Source organism: Halichoeres trimaculatus, unplaced genomic scaffold (assembly GCF_033239565.1).
Source record: "Halichoeres trimaculatus isolate MK-OKI-2021-1 unplaced genomic scaffold, fHalTri1.1 fHalTri1_scaffold_9, whole genome shotgun sequence".
In the NCBI taxonomy this organism is placed as follows: Eukaryota; Metazoa; Chordata; class Actinopteri; order Labriformes; family Labridae; genus Halichoeres; species Halichoeres trimaculatus.
In genome coordinates, this window is record NW_027437188.1 from 15,756,275 (window position 1) to 15,773,893 (window position 17,619).

The following is a 17,619-nucleotide window of genomic DNA, read 5'->3' on the forward strand; positions in this document are numbered from 1 at the left end:
ATGAAAAATATTTTGGAGGAGAAACTGAAGGCATCAGGACAAGACAGATCAGACCTTTGCCCAGTGTTGGAGCTGGTCTGACTCGTCTTAAACTGTTCTCCCACCATGTGTTTTGATCTATTTTTATGTAATGCTTGTTGCTAAAAATAAATTGCACTCCTTAAGAGCTCTACTGAACTCAGCTGACCAAACCAGCTGCTGGACCTGTTCTTAACAGTGATGTAGATGAGTGTAACACATGCAGACACACACGCGCATACACATGCATAGAAAACAAGAAAAGAGTGAGTAAGACTGAATACTATTATTTATTCATTTATTTATATATTTATTTTTGTTTGTTTGTTTATTTATGCATTATTATCTTTTTGAATAACAAAAATAACCCTTTTTAACAGACAGTATAATATCACTTTCTGGTCAGGTTTCAGGTTTTAAGTGTGTTTGAGATAAAATAAGATAATTACATGTTTTCTTTGAGACACAGTAAACCAGGCTACAGAGATAAGGATCAGCACAGGTAAAGCCTTGCACCACTTAAGATATTAAAGGTCTTTTTTTCCTCTCTCTCTCCATAGTAACCATCCCCTGGCAACCATTAAGAGTGCCAGTTGTATTCATGCCCCCTCAGCGTCCTCATACACACCCTTCCTCACCATCTCCATCACTCACTTCCTCCCTCCCTCTCTCCTCATAGCTCTCCTTTGTGCATTAGAGTTTGTACCTGAGCGTGTCTGCATGTGAGTCAGTTTCATCCTCAGCACCTGGGACATTAACCTCCAGTTTGCACCGGACAACCTGCATCACTGACTGTGAGTGTTACTGATCTGTTGTTGCAGTTTATTGATCAATTTAGCCATATCTTTGACTGTCACTTGGCTGTGCTTGAGTTTTTTTGTTATTAGTTTTTGTTGCATCATGGAAACTGTTATTATTATTATTATTATTATTATTATTATTATTATTATTATTATTATTATTATTATTATTATTATTATTAGTATTATTACTATTATTATTATTTGCACTTCAGATAATGAACTGATAGTTTTCTCTCGTGACTTTGTTTTCAAAGTGATTTTGTACACCCCTTCATGAATATGAAACTGAAAAGTGTATGCTCTCCCCTCACTTGTTTCTTCAGTTGCTCCTTGTGAAAACACCAGCTGTTGGTTCTTCAGGTTTGCTGCTCGGTGGGCTTATCCAAATCTTTGCAGGTGCATAAGAGAGGAGAGGGAGGTCATCATGGGCTCCAGCTCCTCCTCCTATGCTCCCAAAATCATTTACCTGGATGTGGACGGGAAGGTGCAAAAGGTGGGCGCAGCTCCTGTAAATATGCAGAAATATTATTTTCTTTTACTTCAAAAGTTTTTCATGTTAAACTCTGTTTTCAGCCCTTGTAAGTACAGTAATGAAACAAACAATATTTTATTAAACAATATTTCCTCTTGTATGAAATATGTTGAACAAAAAAAGTCAGGCTTTGATCAAGTATTGATTTTTTATATTTAATACATTTTTTTTTTTACATATACAGTATCTTTACTTTGCTTTAGGCACTAACAGGACCTCAAAAATAACCTAAATAATTTCAGATCATATTCACAGTATTAAAACAGAGAATGGCCCAATAGGCATGAAACCAGAGAGATCAGATTATCTTTTAATTAAAACCCACAAGCTGCTAAAACTCATCACTTTTACCATCATCATCAAATTGTAATTCATCTGTTTGGATTTCAATTGCTCTAGTTCAAGAAACAAACAAAAAACAAACAACAAAAACAAAAATGGTTTATTTAAAAATACGGACATAATACATTTCTACTATGAGCAGGTAACTTATTCTGTTTCTAATCCCCCCTCTTCACTTACATGGCAGGTTTTCCCAGTGGACTAACCTCACCTGCAGCTAAAATTAGCTGCTGACGCAAAGCAGTTTGCCTCGCAGGTGTTACTGACAGAATCAAACACCTGTTATCAACAGTCTTAACTGCTGCTTTAAAGCTCTTAAGTATATGTGTTAAAATATGAAACAAGGTTTACTTTTCTTCTTACATGCAAATTTCCATAAGTCAAGATGTAAATCAAAGATGAAACAGAAAGAAAAACATATGGACAGGACAACACTTTTTGTTTTTTCATTTAGACTGATTCGTCATAATTGCAGTGGAGTAACAGCTTTGGGAGCATTTTTACAGTCGTGACAGATGGTTCAAGACTTCAGGCTCACATTTCAGCGTTCCAAACATACTGACATTCAAATGGATGGAGCACTTGCTGTTCTGGTGAAGTAGAGTGGTTCAAGTACAGAGCTGGAGATGACACATGTCTTTTCAAGAGCCCAAAGCCCAGAGCCTGTGTCTGAATGTTTGTCTGCGACACCTGCTCGCTCTGAGATTGGAGATTTTTGCACGTTGATCTGCACAATGATTTTGTTATCACAGCCTCTATGGATAGGCAATGCGCTCTCTGAAAATGAACAGTAATAAGGCTTTTTGACCAGGCGGATTGCATGACAGACACAGATAATGTTGCTCATCCTCCTTTTTCAGCCTTATTCAACCATAAAACAAACTGACTTGTACTCTGCATTCCCATGTTACATTATTGTCTTGAAAACATGAAACTTGATAACCCTCCTTAAAGAGCTCTGTCGCCTTGAATCAGAGGCACAGCTGCTGTTAGTGTGCAGGTGTGCTTCTAAAAAACACAGATACATATGGCACAGTGTCAAGTTCTTGAGTCAAAGAAAAGCTTTTGTCATCAGTATGAATCTATAGACTTTGGCCTTCATCTCAGTCACATAGTAAAAAGAACGATAAAAAAAGTGTGCTCTGACAGAAGGTTGATTAAAAACTATTTTACCTCACAGGTGGTGTTCAGTCGGCACTGCAGCCCATGTGACATCAAGGAGCTGCTGTGTTCCTCATCCAATATTCCCAGGTTTGTTTTTATGACTTTTTTTACGGGAAATTTTTCCCCTTTCTGTGATCCGGAAATTTTCCAGTTAGAACATTTCATTGCCATAGCGATATAGGTATATATATCGACTGTGCAAACAAATGCAAAAAAATTAAATGGGTAATTTTTCATTTGCTTGTATGTATAAAAAAACACTTTAAAATGTTTTTGTCTTTGCCCCAATAACATATCATTTAAAAAGAAAGAATTCCTTATGAGATTTCTAATATAATACACCTATAAAGTTTGATTTGTAGTTAATTTGTTTGATTTGCCATAGCTGAAAAACTTTTTTGGCCAAATTTCCATAATTTCTTATTAGTTCTTGTACATAGCTTCAAGCTTACAAGAAAGCATTAAAAATATTTCCCAAAGACTCCACAGAGGAAAAGTCTAAAGCATTGAACTCAGGAATTAAAAAAAAAAATCTGTGTTGTTCTGATAGTTATTTTTTCTCATCATCCAATCCAGGAACACGGCCATCATGATGGTGGATCCAGACGGTGCCTTGGTCTCCATAGATCCCACCATGCCCACCAACTCTCCGAAGTAACGCAAAATCAATTTGATGTTGTATTTGTGTTGTAATCATCACATTTCATTCCTTGTATGTTAGCTCCACAAAAGCTTCAACACATCTAAAGTTTCTTCTGAATAACTTTAACACATTGAGGTCAAGATTTCTTAGCGAGCATAACACTCTCATATCTATTTAGCTGTAAAGCCTTCCACTGTAACTGCAAACAACACAGAAAAAAAAAACAATTTCTATTTCAATTTATTTCTGTAGTACCTTTTTTTTATTTATTTTTTTTTTTTTTTAAATAAATGTTTTGAAACTATTTAGCTGATATCCCAGATGAGAAGCAACAACTTACCTCTGATTTCCCCACAGCTCCTTGTATAAAGTTGTCCCTTTGTCTACTGGTCAACTTGGAGGTAACAGCTTTATTTATGATTGTATTTATTCTATGAACTCATTCATTTGAAGGGGAAAAAATATAAAACATGAAGTCCACAAAGCCGATGCCATGTATGACGAATTTGTAACCCTTGTCCCTCGTTATGCTTCTAAAATTGAAACAGAAGTTTCAGTGTTCAATCCAAGATATTGCAACCATTAGAAACAAAGGATGGTATCAGTGTCTGCAATAAAATGTAGGACTTTGAAAAAAGATGCTGACCAGCGTAAAAAGAGACTTAAAAAATAAGAAGAAGAAGAAGAAAAGAAAACAGAAAAAAAGTTATTTTATCTCATGTCCACTATAAGTACAGTCATGCATCAACGGCATACTGTAGCCACCATAGAAGTGACAGTTAGCCTGAAAATAACAAATGTGAAAATTAGGCTGACTTTCACAATGATTTATTTATGTCTACAGAGAAGGAGGACATGTTTCAGAATGTTTTGTCCCAGGTGGCAGATCAGTTCAGCAGGTAACACCTCAGTCATTCATGTTATGTAACAGCTAAAGCCAGCTATCTGTCGCTCCCACACATACCTCACACACACATACCTGACAGCAGTGACTTTCAATGATAAAACATGATGAAACCCACAAAGGCTGGTTTAATTTAGAAAACAAGTTCTGTCACCATAATTTACACCTGATCACAGTTTGTCCTCAACTTAGACAGTAAACTTTGACTCCATTTCTAACTTGTTCTTTGTTTACAGAGCATTTCGCATCAATGAGTTGAAGACTGAAGTTACCAACAGGCTGGCAATGCTGGAGAAAAGAGTGGAACGTTAGTGTTACTTCTTGACGTTCATAGTTCATGAGCAGGCGTTCCTGGTGGATGTCAATGTGACGTGTCTAAGATTATGAAACACAACAAGGGAAAACAGACTCCTCAAGCTAAAGTAAATGTTGTTGTTTCATCTTTTCAGTGGAAGGGCTGAAGGTGGTGGAGATCGAAAAGTGTAAAAATGACCTGAAGAAGCTCCGAGATGAGATGACTTCAAGAGGTGGTGGCAGGTTAGTAAAGCAGACATACTTCTGTTTAATCAGAAAACAAGTCAACTGAAAGAAATACTGTTTTCTTTTTTAATTTAGAGTCAACTGCCCTTGCAAATACAACTTCTCAGACGATGGTAAAAAAGTCACTCCTCGACGAGACGTCCCAAATTATCCAAAGGTATGTCCACAAGCATTATCTTTACCATGGCTGAATGAAGTTCACCACATTCACCTTCACACGGTTTTAGAAGTTTGAACAACTTCCTCTGTTTGTCATGTGCAGTATACACTGTCTCAGGAGACTGTGGAGGCACTCAAGAAGCCAACATTTGATGTTTGGCACTGGGAACATAATGAGGTTTGTTGATATTGTGTCTCACTAAATGCTGTTTACCTTCTATAAAAACAAACAAGTGAAGCCAGCGTTTCCCTACCCTTTCTTTGTGGCTGAAGATGCTGAGCTGTTTGGAGTACATGTACCATGACTTGGGACTGGTGAAGGAATTCAACATGAACCCTATTACGCTCAAACGCTGGCTGGTAAAGCGCAAACTATCTTAAACAAGGATGAAAGTATTTCTGTTCAACAGTTTTTAGTCGCTTATCTAAAATCCCCTTTCTTCTAGCTGGCGATTCAAGAGAACTATCGTAACAACCCTTTCCACAACTTCCGTCACTGCTTCTGTGTGAGTCAGATGATGTATGGCATGATCCATCTCTGCAACCTACAGGTGAGGAGGATGTGCTTTGGTATTTGTAATGTCATAGATTTTATAAATTGACAAAATTTATGAAATTTCAATAAGTTGGAAAAAAAAAATGCAAAATAAAAGATTAAATCAAAACGTGAAAAATTTCCCCAAAAATTCTGAAATGTCATATATTTGCAAAAAAAAAAAAAAAAACCTAAATAATGCAATTACAAAGTTTTGCTCAATTTCCTAAAATTGTAAAAAAAAAAAAAAAAAAAAAAAAAAAAGGTGTGTGTGTGTGTGTGTGTGTGTGTGTGTGTGTGGGGGGGGGGGGGTTTACATCAAAAAATTTAAAATTTTCTTAATCTTTAAAAAATGTGGAGTTCTTTTTCTTAGTTTGCAAAAGCAAAAATTACAAAAAAATGAAAATAAAAAAATCCCAAAATAAAAAATGGCAAAAAATTACAAAAATTAATAGCTTTATTTCAACAGGTGATGCATTTTTAGTACAAAATGTTATATTATGATTTTACTTAGTGTCTGTGTCGTTAGAAATAATATTCACTGTCAAAAAAAAAAAAAAAAACACATTTCTTTGAAATATATTTAAATGCTGCAAGGAGCAACTGCAAAGGAGTCAAAGGGAGGCTTCAAAGTAGCAGGTTGCAAACCCCTGGACTAGATGTAAAAAACAATTTGTAACTGGCAACTACAATCCAAGTTTATGAATTGTGTATCGTTTTAACAAGTAATTTGAATAATGGTATGATGTGATGCAGATAACTTAACAGGCAAAAGTCTTTGTCTATAGCCCCTCAGAAGCAGTTACACAGGAGAACTCAGATGAGTTTGCAGACTTCACACAGTTTAAAAGATGTTTTCACAACAGTTGGGTTGTTAACATGATATTTGACTAAAATCTGCTAATATTTGGCCCACTAAAACTAAACTAAGGCTAAAAGGTTTCAGATGATTAAAGTAAGACTAAAACCAAGTGTTGTGTTTATCAAAAGACCAAGATTGAGATTAAATCAGAATCTGCTGTCAAAATTAACACTGCTCCTGTCATACTCTGAATTATTATGTTTCCAGGTTAATAACATAACAATTTCTTTAAAAACTTTTTCTTGTCTTGTCCAGGAGAAGCTGACTCTTACAGACATGGGTATTCTGATGACAGCAGCCGTGTGTCACGACCTGGACCACCCTGGCTACAATAACACGTAAGACTCACTGTGCCGTCTGTAGAGGTGTTGACAGAATTTGAATTACAGGTGCCCAGTGACCCCAGTATATTTTGACATCTTCTGCACAACACTGCTGCCAATGAACAGTGACACTAGTTCTGCCTGAAGCGAGTTAAGGTATGAAAACACTCAGATTATCACATCGAGGTTCAGGCAGGCAAGGACTTCCCTTATCGAGGAGACTTTGTGAGGATAAGCTTCCCATCCATGCATTCAACCTAAGTTATCTGTTCATCAGGTACCAAATCAATGCTCGCACAGATCTGGCAGTGCGCTACAACGACATTTCACCGCTGGAGAACCACCACTGTGCTGTGGCCTTCCAAATCCTCTCTCTGCCAGAGTGCAACATCTTTGCAAATGTGGATCCTGAGGCATTCAAACAGATCCGACAGGTGAGTGATAAACCCTCACGAGACAAAAATATTTACGTAAAATTCTAAAGACTCTTTGGATTTCATTACATAAGGGCTTCAAACTGTTGTGTTATGGTATTTCCAGGCAATCATCACCCTCATTCTGGCCACAGACATGGCCAGACATGGTGAGATACTAGACTCCTTCAAGCACAAAGTGGACAACTTTGATTTCACCAACGAAGAGCATGTTACATGTGTATGTATACACGGTGCCTGATGAAATTACACTGCTTCTCTACCTGACATCACCTGATTACTGTCATACATATTAAAGGTCCCACATTATGCTCATTTTCTGCAGTCAAAATGGATCATTGATTCATGAAATGGTAGTCACATGTTTTGGTCCAAAAAGCCAAAAAATCAAGCACAGCAGCATTGTTTCCAGGCTCTCATAGCCTCTCTGTTCAGAACAGTCTGATTTAGTGGGCGTGACCTTCATATGTAAATGAGCCACCGCTGATACCGCCCCGCTCTTCCGCGTCACTGAGAGTGGCGCCACGAGCTCCGAGTGCACAATGTTTAGAAAACAGCGAAGCTCGTTTGCTGAAAAATTACAGGCTAAAACAACAGGCTAACCACAATTAAAGTTAGCATCCTGAAATTAACACAGAGACAGGGGGGCCACTGAGGAAAAGCTCTTACATCTGCTCCACAGCACACAGCATTTAAAATACTCACATTCCAGGGTCCGAGGTTTGTTGGTGGATGGTTGGTAATGCGCCTGGATTCAGGACCAGTCTATTCGCTAGCCCTCTGTTGTACTGTCCAAAGTTGGAAAAGCAGTCGGCCGTGAAGTGACTAGCACACACATGCACAGTTTTACTGGGTGTAGCTGGAACATTTCCTTAATAAATGAACTCAAGCCACTTAGTCTTGTCTTTTTCCTGAGATGGGAAGTTTGTGCGTGGAACTATATGGCTGTTTACAGCCAAAAATAGCGCAGTGATGGCTCTTCATCTTCGGCATTCTCCTCCCCGCTGCTGGAGAGATTTCTCTTCAGCAGTGGGGCGGGTGGGGAGGAGGTTCAGGGGTATCTTCTCCGGTGGACCAATCAGCTCAGACTTGCTCCTGATTGGTCAAAAAAGGGAATTGCTGCAAATCCCCAAAATCCAAACAGCTCATTTTAGGTTAGGATTTTACATTCACAAGCACTACTAAGAACAGGTTTTGTCGTTAAATATCACTAATTGTGGGCTGGGAGGAAAGCCAAAGACCCCCAATTTTCACTAAAAGACTAAATAGAGTGATTTTTGCATAATATGGGACCCATAAAGCTGTTCTCTTGACATAAGCAGGCCTTTATCTGTTGACTCTTCTAATCCGATTGTACTAGCAGAATTGGAAAAGTTGTAGAAGCAAAACATTCAATGCCCTTAGGAAAGGTCACTTACACTGGTGTTGAATCAGTTTCTTTCAAGTGGTTTAACGACTGCATGTGTTCATGTGATCACAGCTGAAGATGGTTTTGATCAAGTGCTGCGATATTTCCAATGAAGTGAGGCCAACTGAGGTCGCAGAGCCATGGGTGGACTGTCTACTGGAGGAGTACTTCATGCAGGTGACCTCATTCTTTTCCTCACTGGAAAACCCACAATCAAATCAGTCAAGACAGCTCAGATAAGAGAAAAAAGGAACCATGAACCTGAAGCTGGCTGCATCACATCAATGTTTTCACTTCTGGGCTTTCCAGAGTGACAGGGAGAAGTCCGAGGGCCTCCCTGTGGCTCCCTTCATGGACAGAGATAAAGTCACTAAACCCACTGCTCAGATCGGATTCATCAAGTTTGTGCTCATTCCCATGTTTGAGACCGTCATGAAGGTAGGTTATTGTTCGTAACAGCGTCATCAAAAAATAAAAAATCACTCGTTGAGTAACCCATAAAAATCTTTCTTGGGTGTTTCCAGCTTTTCCCTCAGATTGAGGAGATCATGGTTCAACCCTTGAGGGACTCACGAGACCACTACGAGGAGCTGAAACAGATTGATGATGCCATGACAGAGGTAGGATCTATCTATCTATCTATCTATCTATCTATCTATCTATCTATCTATCTATCTATCTATCTATCTATCTATCTATCTATCTATCTATCTATCTATCTATCTATCTATCTATCCATTCACTAATCCATACATCCGTAACTTGACATTCTTCATGTTTTTGCATGTTCATTAGCTCAAATATTCCAACAAAATATAAAAATGAGAAATATAAATAAGAAAATAATGTAAATATGATTTTATGAATTTTTGTTTAAACCTTGAACCTTTATGTAAAAGTAAGAAAATCCATGCCACGAAAATAAGTAATCATCAAATATACAGTTTTTCTCAGTTGCTTTGGTTCATTTCTCAGATCAGAATTTAAATTCTCAAAGCTACTTGTTCAATCTTCACATCATTGTGTCACATGTGAACATTAAAAAAGCAGTTTCTCATTTCTTTGAACAAATTGCAAATGCTTTAGGACATCCATGCAAATGATTGTGGACAATTCTCTGCCCTTCCCTACTTTAACAATTGCTAATGTCGTGTTAATCAAGATGGATTATCGTTGGTCTCTGTTAAATAGTGTCACCCCCACACACCATTTTGTCATGAGTTCACTGCGTAAGTCTTTAAATACAAAAAAAAGTTGAACAAGTTATCATGATATGTCAAGCATCTTTCCACACAATTCCATTAGCTTCTTTTTTCTAAATCTGTCTGGATTGGTAAATTGCTCCATGCTCAATCTTGACTAACTCTAACAAATGGAGACGTGTGAAGCATCAGATCAACCAATGATCAACCCGTTTTCTGAAACTGTTCAAAGGTTCATCTCACGAACCATAAACTGGCAAGTTGATGTGTACTTTCCTCTGTACAGACAGTGGCAACGCATTTCCTGTGAAAGGACAATAAAGATCTGTCACACTTTTGGCCCATGTTCTCAATCATAAACTTACGATGGCCCAGGTTGGTTGAAGGATACAGCTAAAAGCTGGGATAACAGCTGTGTCCTTTATCATTCAGATGTTTTGTGGACAGAGCAGATATTTGTTACGATGTGGATGAGAATTTGTGGTCCAACATACAGGAACATAAGGAGGAGTAGGAGGACTGCACTGACCTGTAATTCCCACAGCACTGCATGTACAGTTTTCCCTAAAGAGACTGTTCTATGTTCACATTTCTACTTTTGTTTTTTTAGTTTTTACTTTGTGCAATGCAGTGCCTTCTTTTCCTTTCTGTATCACAATGATGGGGCCAGTCAACAAATTACAGCACAATGAAAGCGTAAAACATGAATTTTGTCCAGCCTGCTGTTCTCTGTCATGTTCACTTCCACAGGTATTTACATTTGAGAGATGAACTAAGGATTTTGAGAAAGATTTTGCAGGTAACCCACGGTGTTTTGCTATATGTACGAACTGTTTTGAGAAATGCACTTACTGTTTTGCAAATGCCGAGTATAGAGTCTTCCAATAAGACTACATTTTTTCGGTGTGAAGGGAAGAACTTCTCAGACGCACGTTTAAGTAGTAAAGAAAATAAAAACAAGAAAAAAAATGATACCATTGTCCTTAGAGCTTTGGATGTGTGTTTATTATTAACCCCAAAACAACAGATAATCCACGATAAAACAAATAACCAAAACGTTCACCGCCCGTTACATCAAACCATGGTTGAAACTGTATGCCTCCCATTCCACACCTGGCTCATTAACCCAGGCTTCTTAAATCCATTTAAAACACCACCTACTGGCAAAACAAAAAAAATGCATACAAAAATGTTCTTGAAAATACAAACAAACAAAAGAAACCTAGAAGAAAACAAAACTAAATTATGGCTCCAACAACAAGGATAATTCAAGAAATGTACCAAGGCAACTGGGAAAAACTGTAAGGCTACCCTGACTGAATAACATGTAACAGCTTGTCCTGTGTAAGAACTGTGGTTTAAGATGAGCAGTGTAGATGATGAAGAGGGATCTAAATGTACAATTTGTTTTGTAGACAAACATGTTTTTTGTTATAAATGTAGCATTGACTGTAGGGGGCCTAAAACTGAACCCTGAGGTACACCCATGCTCTGAGACAGAATGCAGAGACATCCAATCAGTTCTGAGAAGAAAAAAATTACTTACACGTAATAATTATCAAGCACATTTGTTACTTTTGGGATGTGGTGAACATAAAATAATATAAACAACAATTTCAATTTCAATATTTGTATTTGCAGAGGTTACAATTTTCTTTTGTGACATCAGGCGAGTTTTCAATTCACATATCTTCCGAACATCATAAAGTTTCTTCTTATCAGATAAATGTCTGAAGGGAGAATATGACGTGAAATAGAAGCAGTAGTCACGGCCAAATGTATATTAGATGACAGGCGAAACAAAGGCAAAAACTTTCATCACTTTATTTGCCTTTGTAGAAACGCTATGTGTAGAATGTATTCAATATAAAAAGAAAATACTATAAAGCTGGTTGTACATTCACATTAACTGGTTGTGTGATGTAGGCTACATGCAGTACCCTCTCCCTCTTGCCCATGGTAAACTTTCACAACTTGACCTGCTGCGTTCACACATCAGCTTACCCCAACTTCTTGCAGAAATTTTGTTTGGGAGCTGATGGGAAAAAGCCTCTGTACAGTTAGAGTAAAAAAAAATGTAATTGATTTTGAGAATGTCCTTCCTCCTCACAAAATCCTGGGTAAATTTCCAGGAGTGAAGTGTATGTGTGGATAGTCTTTTATGCTTTTCACCCTTACCAAACACTACATATTTTCAGTCATGTAATTTCTTTACAGCTGGGTGGGGTCGCACATGCATCAAACCACTTGCTAACATAAAGGTGTGTCTTTTGTTCAATGAGGCACAGAAGAAAAAAACTGAAAATATGTCATTAGGCGGGAAGAAGAAGTAAGCTCTGCAGTGAGTGAGTGCAGTGGTGTCTGTGTAAGTAAAAGCAAATGACTCCTTAGTTGTGCTTTAGTGTTTAGTGTTAGTGTCATGAGTGCACTCTGTCTCTGCCTCTCTCTGAGCTCTCCACAGAAACTCTTTCCTCTCTTAAAGCCAAAACTTTATGAATGAGCAACACTTTCATCACTTTGGTATCCTATCTGAGCTTATAATAAGAAATTTAGATCATTTCACTGGAAGAAAGGGAAAACCAAACTGGGTGACCTTTGCAGTGGATGAAAAAAAAAATCCATCTTAACTTAAAGAAAACCTAAACCAAACTGCATAAGCAAGCAAATTATGAAAAAAAAAAAAAAAAACTATGTATCAATTAAAAATGGCTAAAACTTTGATGATTTGAAGTCTGGAGCTAAAGTGATGAAATTGCTGCTGATTTTTTTTTCATGTTAAACAACTTGTTTTCTTTTGTCACAGTTCTAAGACACTTTAACCTTCTTTTTGTCTTTGTACGTAAAACTTTTCCACAGATACGAAACAAAGCAGCCACTAGGCTCTGTGTACATTTTGACTTTCAGTGATCAGGAAAGCCATTTCTCACTCACAGATCCAATGAGAGACTGCTTCAGATCAAAAACTTGTTTGGCTGTCATTGGTGATAACCACCCATCTTGCGGTGGTTGGGTTTGGTTTGTGTTGATCTAGGCCGACTCTTAATCAATGGGTTGATGTGTAAACCTAGTTTTAGCTCCAGCTTTCCTCCTCAACATGCTATTGTTTCATTCTCTCCCTAATCCCATCTCTTGTTTTTTTCTCCAGGGGTCTTCTTTCGTGTTCAGATTAAGGACAGACTTAAAAAAACTTGACTGAGGCCTTTGGTGACGACAATGTGCGCCGTACCCAGATGACAGATGGAACGGGGGAAAAGGAAAGAGACTTCATGGCTACATACTGAGCTAAACTTAGGCGTCAATGTGGCAGATCTTGAACTTTGACTTAGACTTTTGCACTGAATGTAACAGAGAGGGGCCCTGTGACCTCTCTGCTTATTTATGGGGTTTATGTTACTGTCTACTTTTGTATTTTTTGTGTCTCAAAAGTACGAAGGACCACTTTCTCAAAAAATTAAACAATTTTAACTTTTACATCAAAGCATTTTGAAAGTATAAGATGGCAGCAGATGAGGCGTCATGTCTCACATATTCAGGATAATGAAGAATTTTATTGATTTGTTTCCATTTTACTATGGTAGAAAAAAAAAGTACCATAGTTATACTCTCACTTCAACGTAGCAATACATGTGTGATCGACATGATGCACTGAGTGTGTTCTAAGTGATGGTTTTCACCTTTTATTTTCATTTGATCACCCATGATAAGCAGTAAGTAAAACACCATGAGTCTGTGCCCTTCACTTTTCACCATTTGAGTAGTGAACTGCCTGAAGTGTTACAAAGTTTGACATGCTGACCTGGTTTGAAAACACTAAATAAAGTTGGCTCCATTTGATTTGTGAGCTTTTATAACTGCTAAATAGAAACCATGAGACGGCCTGAGATATAAACTACATTGACATTTCTGCTTTAAATGAAGAAACAAAGAATAATTTGTGAACAGAGGCTAAAAAAAAACAGAGGATTGGGGCCATGTTGAAGAAAAAAATGATTTATAAGATTAATCTCTTTAACTTATGAAAGTAAAGTCATAAATTTATACAAAAAAGGAACATTTATGACCTGTTCTTGTAAATTTATGGAATTAATCTAGTAAATTTATGACTATAACGATCCTCCTAAATTATTATTATCATTTTAACCTGGTCATATCCTCTGTCCTACTGAAAACCTTGACTTTAAAAACTTTAATTTTCTTACTTTTTCCCAACAATCTTTCTTCATCAGCAGCTAGAGTTTGCTGAGTTTTCAGTTCTAATTTCCTTCATCACTGCATCTGTACCATAAAATCATGTTATGATACCATAACAACTTACAGGAAGTGTGTTTCAGGTGTTATACTACAGACAATTTTACATTTTGTCGCACAATTGGTGTCAACTAATCAATGAAAGCATCTTCAGGTTGTGTGAATGAAATCAACACCTTGTTCAGTTTTACTTTCTAACTTGACAAACTTTGCAAAACAGTCTGTCTACTCATATCAAACACTTGTGTGAACTACTTTTTGTACACATATTTACTAAGACTGACATTTCTTGCTGATGATTTGTTTGTACTTGCAGTTAAGATGTAGCATGTAGATGTAGCGCTAACATTCAAATGTCTCCTCTTTTTTCATAACACCTCCTGCATCTTTTTTTTCCACCCTGTAAGTCTGCATGAATTTCATGTTTCAGCTGTTCTGCAGACACTCCTGTCACCTTTCACTCTGATTGAGAGGAGTTTTATTGCAACATTTCAGACTCACAGGCTAGTATCCAGTCGCCATGTGTTGAAATATGACTTTTTATCCTGCTGTGTACCACCCAAGGGTGCCACTTACCTCATCTTGCACCACACCCACCAACTCTCTCGCCCCACCTTCCCTGTCAGATCTGGGTGGTTGTCCTGAAGCTACTCCACAGTGTTTATTTGTGTCTTTTGGCAATATGTTGCCAATTACTTTAGCACAACTATCACCTCCCCTGTTGGCCTCTTTTCACAGGATGAAAAAACCACCTACGCAGCCACAGAGATAACGCTGATGAAACCATTTTAATAACACAGAATGAACAGTCTGAATCGCCAAAGGCTCCACTCGTACCTCACTTTTTGTTTGGGTTTGTTTGTGCATTCCAAAAACTCAAGTAGGAGAACCAATAAACTTCAACTCGCAATTTACCTTAAATATGTAGCTTAACGTGTTCAATCTCACTGTCCTTTCACATTTTCTTGGTCTAGTAGTTTGTTTTGATGAAATCAGACCCTTTTGTGAGCTCACCTCTTTAATCTTACATGTACTTTAATGACCTGAGCACAATAAAAAAAGAACACAGCAGAGCACATGAGATAGGGGAGAAAGTCAGTAAACAGATTTGAGCGTTTGAATGACTGTAATTACCCGTCACAGTCTCCACATAGCGTGACAGAGTGTATTGACACTGTTTTGCTCTGATTGAAAAACACATTGTCTTATCATGGAGGGATTCTGCACAGCACTCAGAGATTAAAGCACAGCAGACCATAAATAAAAGGAGCTTTCAGTGACAAGTTGAGACAATGTGCGAGACTTTCATTAAATTTCATCTCTCTCTTTCTTGTCTATGAAAACATAATGCATGGGGTTTGTTCAGAAGTGTTACCTTCCCTAGATATGACTGACAGTTTGGTACACAGTACAGTTTTTTTTTTTTTTTTTTAAATTCTCTTTGAGCTCATTTATAGCTCAAAATCTCCTTACCTTTCAGCTTCTACATTCATGAGTGCAACACAAATGTGATGCCTGATACTCACAGTCTTTCCTTGCCTTGAGGCTTGGTGTCACGTAGCATTTAACTGTCACAGAACTTCAATAGGCCTGTTTGTTGATGTGAAATTAAATACTGTATCTCTCCTAAAAGTGCCTTGATGGTTGTTAAACAAGAAAGTGTTTAATTTTTCATCCACTCTTTGCACGAGATTGAACTTTAGCATGCAAAGAAAGGTGTGGCACGTTTGAAGTGACATTTGATCCCAGGGGTTTTACATTTCCAAACAAGTTGAGCGCCAAAATAGGGGTGTTAGAAAACACTTTTGACAGAAATCAAAGATAGATTTAAAAATGAGAGTAGTTTCAAGAGTCTTTGATTTTGAGGTTTCATACTGGACATATTGCATAACTATTTTTGTCTTCATATATCTTGCCTTACTGATACTCCATGGTAGTTCTCTTCATTTACAATTTACAGTTGTCATAAATTTTAGTTTTTTTTTTATGTTGATGTTATTTCCTTGATTCTGGACGATTGCCAAAGAAAAACATTAATGTTTCACCAGCTTGTTGAAGAAATTATGGATGTGTTAGAGAAACAGAGTTGGCCTCACACATTTTCTTTCAAGATAACACAAAAGTGTACTCCACTTCCCAGGATTTCACACTCCAACACAATTTAAAGACTCAGAGTTATTGTGAAGTAAACAGTGACAGCAGATGTTATAGAACATACTTTGAGTATAATATTTGAATGCTTGACAAGGAACTCTCTGTGTTAGTTTTGGCGCCCCCTGTAGACTAGGCTGTTTCTCTAGAATCTGCTGATCTTCTCTTGAACATGAATAAGATGTGTTTGCAATTTAAAAAAAAAACTTTTCTTGATTTCTTAATGGACTTTTTTTGACCAAAAAAAGCATCCCTGTTAATTTCAGTATTTTTCACAACCAGCTAAAAATCCCTTTGCCTGAAAGAGCCTGTGAGCTGGTGTGTCCAGGCCTTCACAGATAAAGCAATTGAACGTAGGCAGTTACATCTTCATCCATAGCCTATTAATAGACTCCAAAATATAATATGAGACATATTTAGAAATTATTTTTCCACAAAGTAGTGTTTGTAGTAAAACTAAGAGTGAAAAAAAACTGATTTGACCCCTCAGAAGTTACTGAAGGCTCAGTTAAAAAAAAAAAAAAAAAAATCAACAATCACTTATCGAAGGCCTAACTTGAGCAGGTTTCTTCAGTGTTTCCCACGGGAATTAGATTTCAACATTTCAAACATGTTAGTACACACCTTTACAAACATATTGGTGAAGAACTTGTTTGGTAACAATTTATTTGGCAGATTTTCTTAAGTTCCCCTGACTATAATGTAGGAGTTTAAGGGTGAAATAAACTCTTAAAATAAGAAGTATTCTGTTAAGTAGAAATAAAATTGTGTTGTAGGAGATTCAAGTTCAAAGCAGGTAGGTATTCATTTCTTTGGTCTTTTTCTTTCCACTTGGGGGTGACAAAGTTAAAAGCAATCAAACCCAACACAAAGAAGCTTCACTTTTTTATTTATTTTTTCAATATTCATTGGTCTATTTCAGGGGTCTGCAACCTGCGGCTCTGGAGCCTCATGCGGCTCTTTGACTCATTTGCAGTGGCTCCTTGTAGCTTTAAAGAAATACTGAAACAAAGTTTTTTTTTTCCTTCTTTTTCTTACAGAGGATATTGACAGTTATGACGCGGACACTGAATAAAATCACGAGTTAACATTTTCTTGAACTTAATCTATATTACATCTGCCAGTAGAGCCTGCCACCGCTCTACTTCACCTCCTCCAACATCAACAGCCCACCAACTTCCCATGCACCTGTTGCTAACCTCAAGTTTTACCACCTTGGTAAAATCTACAAAAAGGGCAAATCTGGAAGAAAATAGAGATTTTAATTGTGTGAATGGATTCATTTAACTGCCAACGTGCTGGCTCAATACACATGCCTGATATGTGACAAAAATTATTAAACAAAAAAAAA

General features: G+C 37.3%; 1 protein-coding gene across 4 annotated transcripts; it reads left to right on the forward strand.

The window, feature by feature from the left end:
- The first annotated feature begins 562 nt into the window (after positions 1-562).
- Positions 563-15,534, forward strand: pde9ac (phosphodiesterase 9ac). Of its 4 annotated transcripts, none has more exons than XM_074679933.1 (20): positions 581-812; positions 1,145-1,314; positions 2,876-2,946; positions 3,436-3,513; positions 3,860-3,903; positions 4,347-4,401; positions 4,643-4,713; positions 4,856-4,943; positions 5,022-5,103; positions 5,209-5,283; positions 5,379-5,465; positions 5,552-5,656; positions 6,758-6,840; positions 7,103-7,259; positions 7,366-7,479; positions 8,740-8,844; positions 8,977-9,105; positions 9,192-9,287; positions 12,158-12,234; positions 13,015-15,534. In XM_074679933.1, the coding sequence occupies exons 2-19, from the start codon at positions 1,246-1,248 to the stop codon at positions 12,200-12,202; spliced, it is 1,554 nt and encodes a 517-aa protein (XP_074536034.1). In that variant the 5' UTR covers positions 581-812; positions 1,145-1,245; the 3' UTR covers positions 12,203-12,234; positions 13,015-15,534. The 4 variants fall into 4 exon arrangements, with proteins under 4 accessions (XP_074536035.1, XP_074536034.1, XP_074536033.1 ...); XM_074679931.1 differs by having other exon boundaries at positions 584-812; positions 12,152-12,234; XM_074679934.1 differs by lacking the exon at positions 13,015-15,534 and having other exon boundaries at positions 563-812; positions 12,087-12,222.
- Positions 15,535-17,619: the final 2,085 nt, after the last annotated feature.

Coding starts and splice junctions, on each gene's coding strand:
- pde9ac (XM_074679932.1), top strand. CDS start 1,246: ATGGGCTCCAGCTCCTCCTCCTATGCTCCCAAAATCATTTACCTGGAT. Junction 5,466..5,551: donor TTACGCTCAAACGCTGGCTG/GTAAAGCGCAAA, acceptor CCTTTCTTCTAG/CTGGCGATTCAAGAGAACTA. Junction 6,841..7,102: donor CACCCTGGCTACAATAACAC/GTAAGACTCACT, acceptor TCTGTTCATCAG/GTACCAAATCAATGCTCGCA.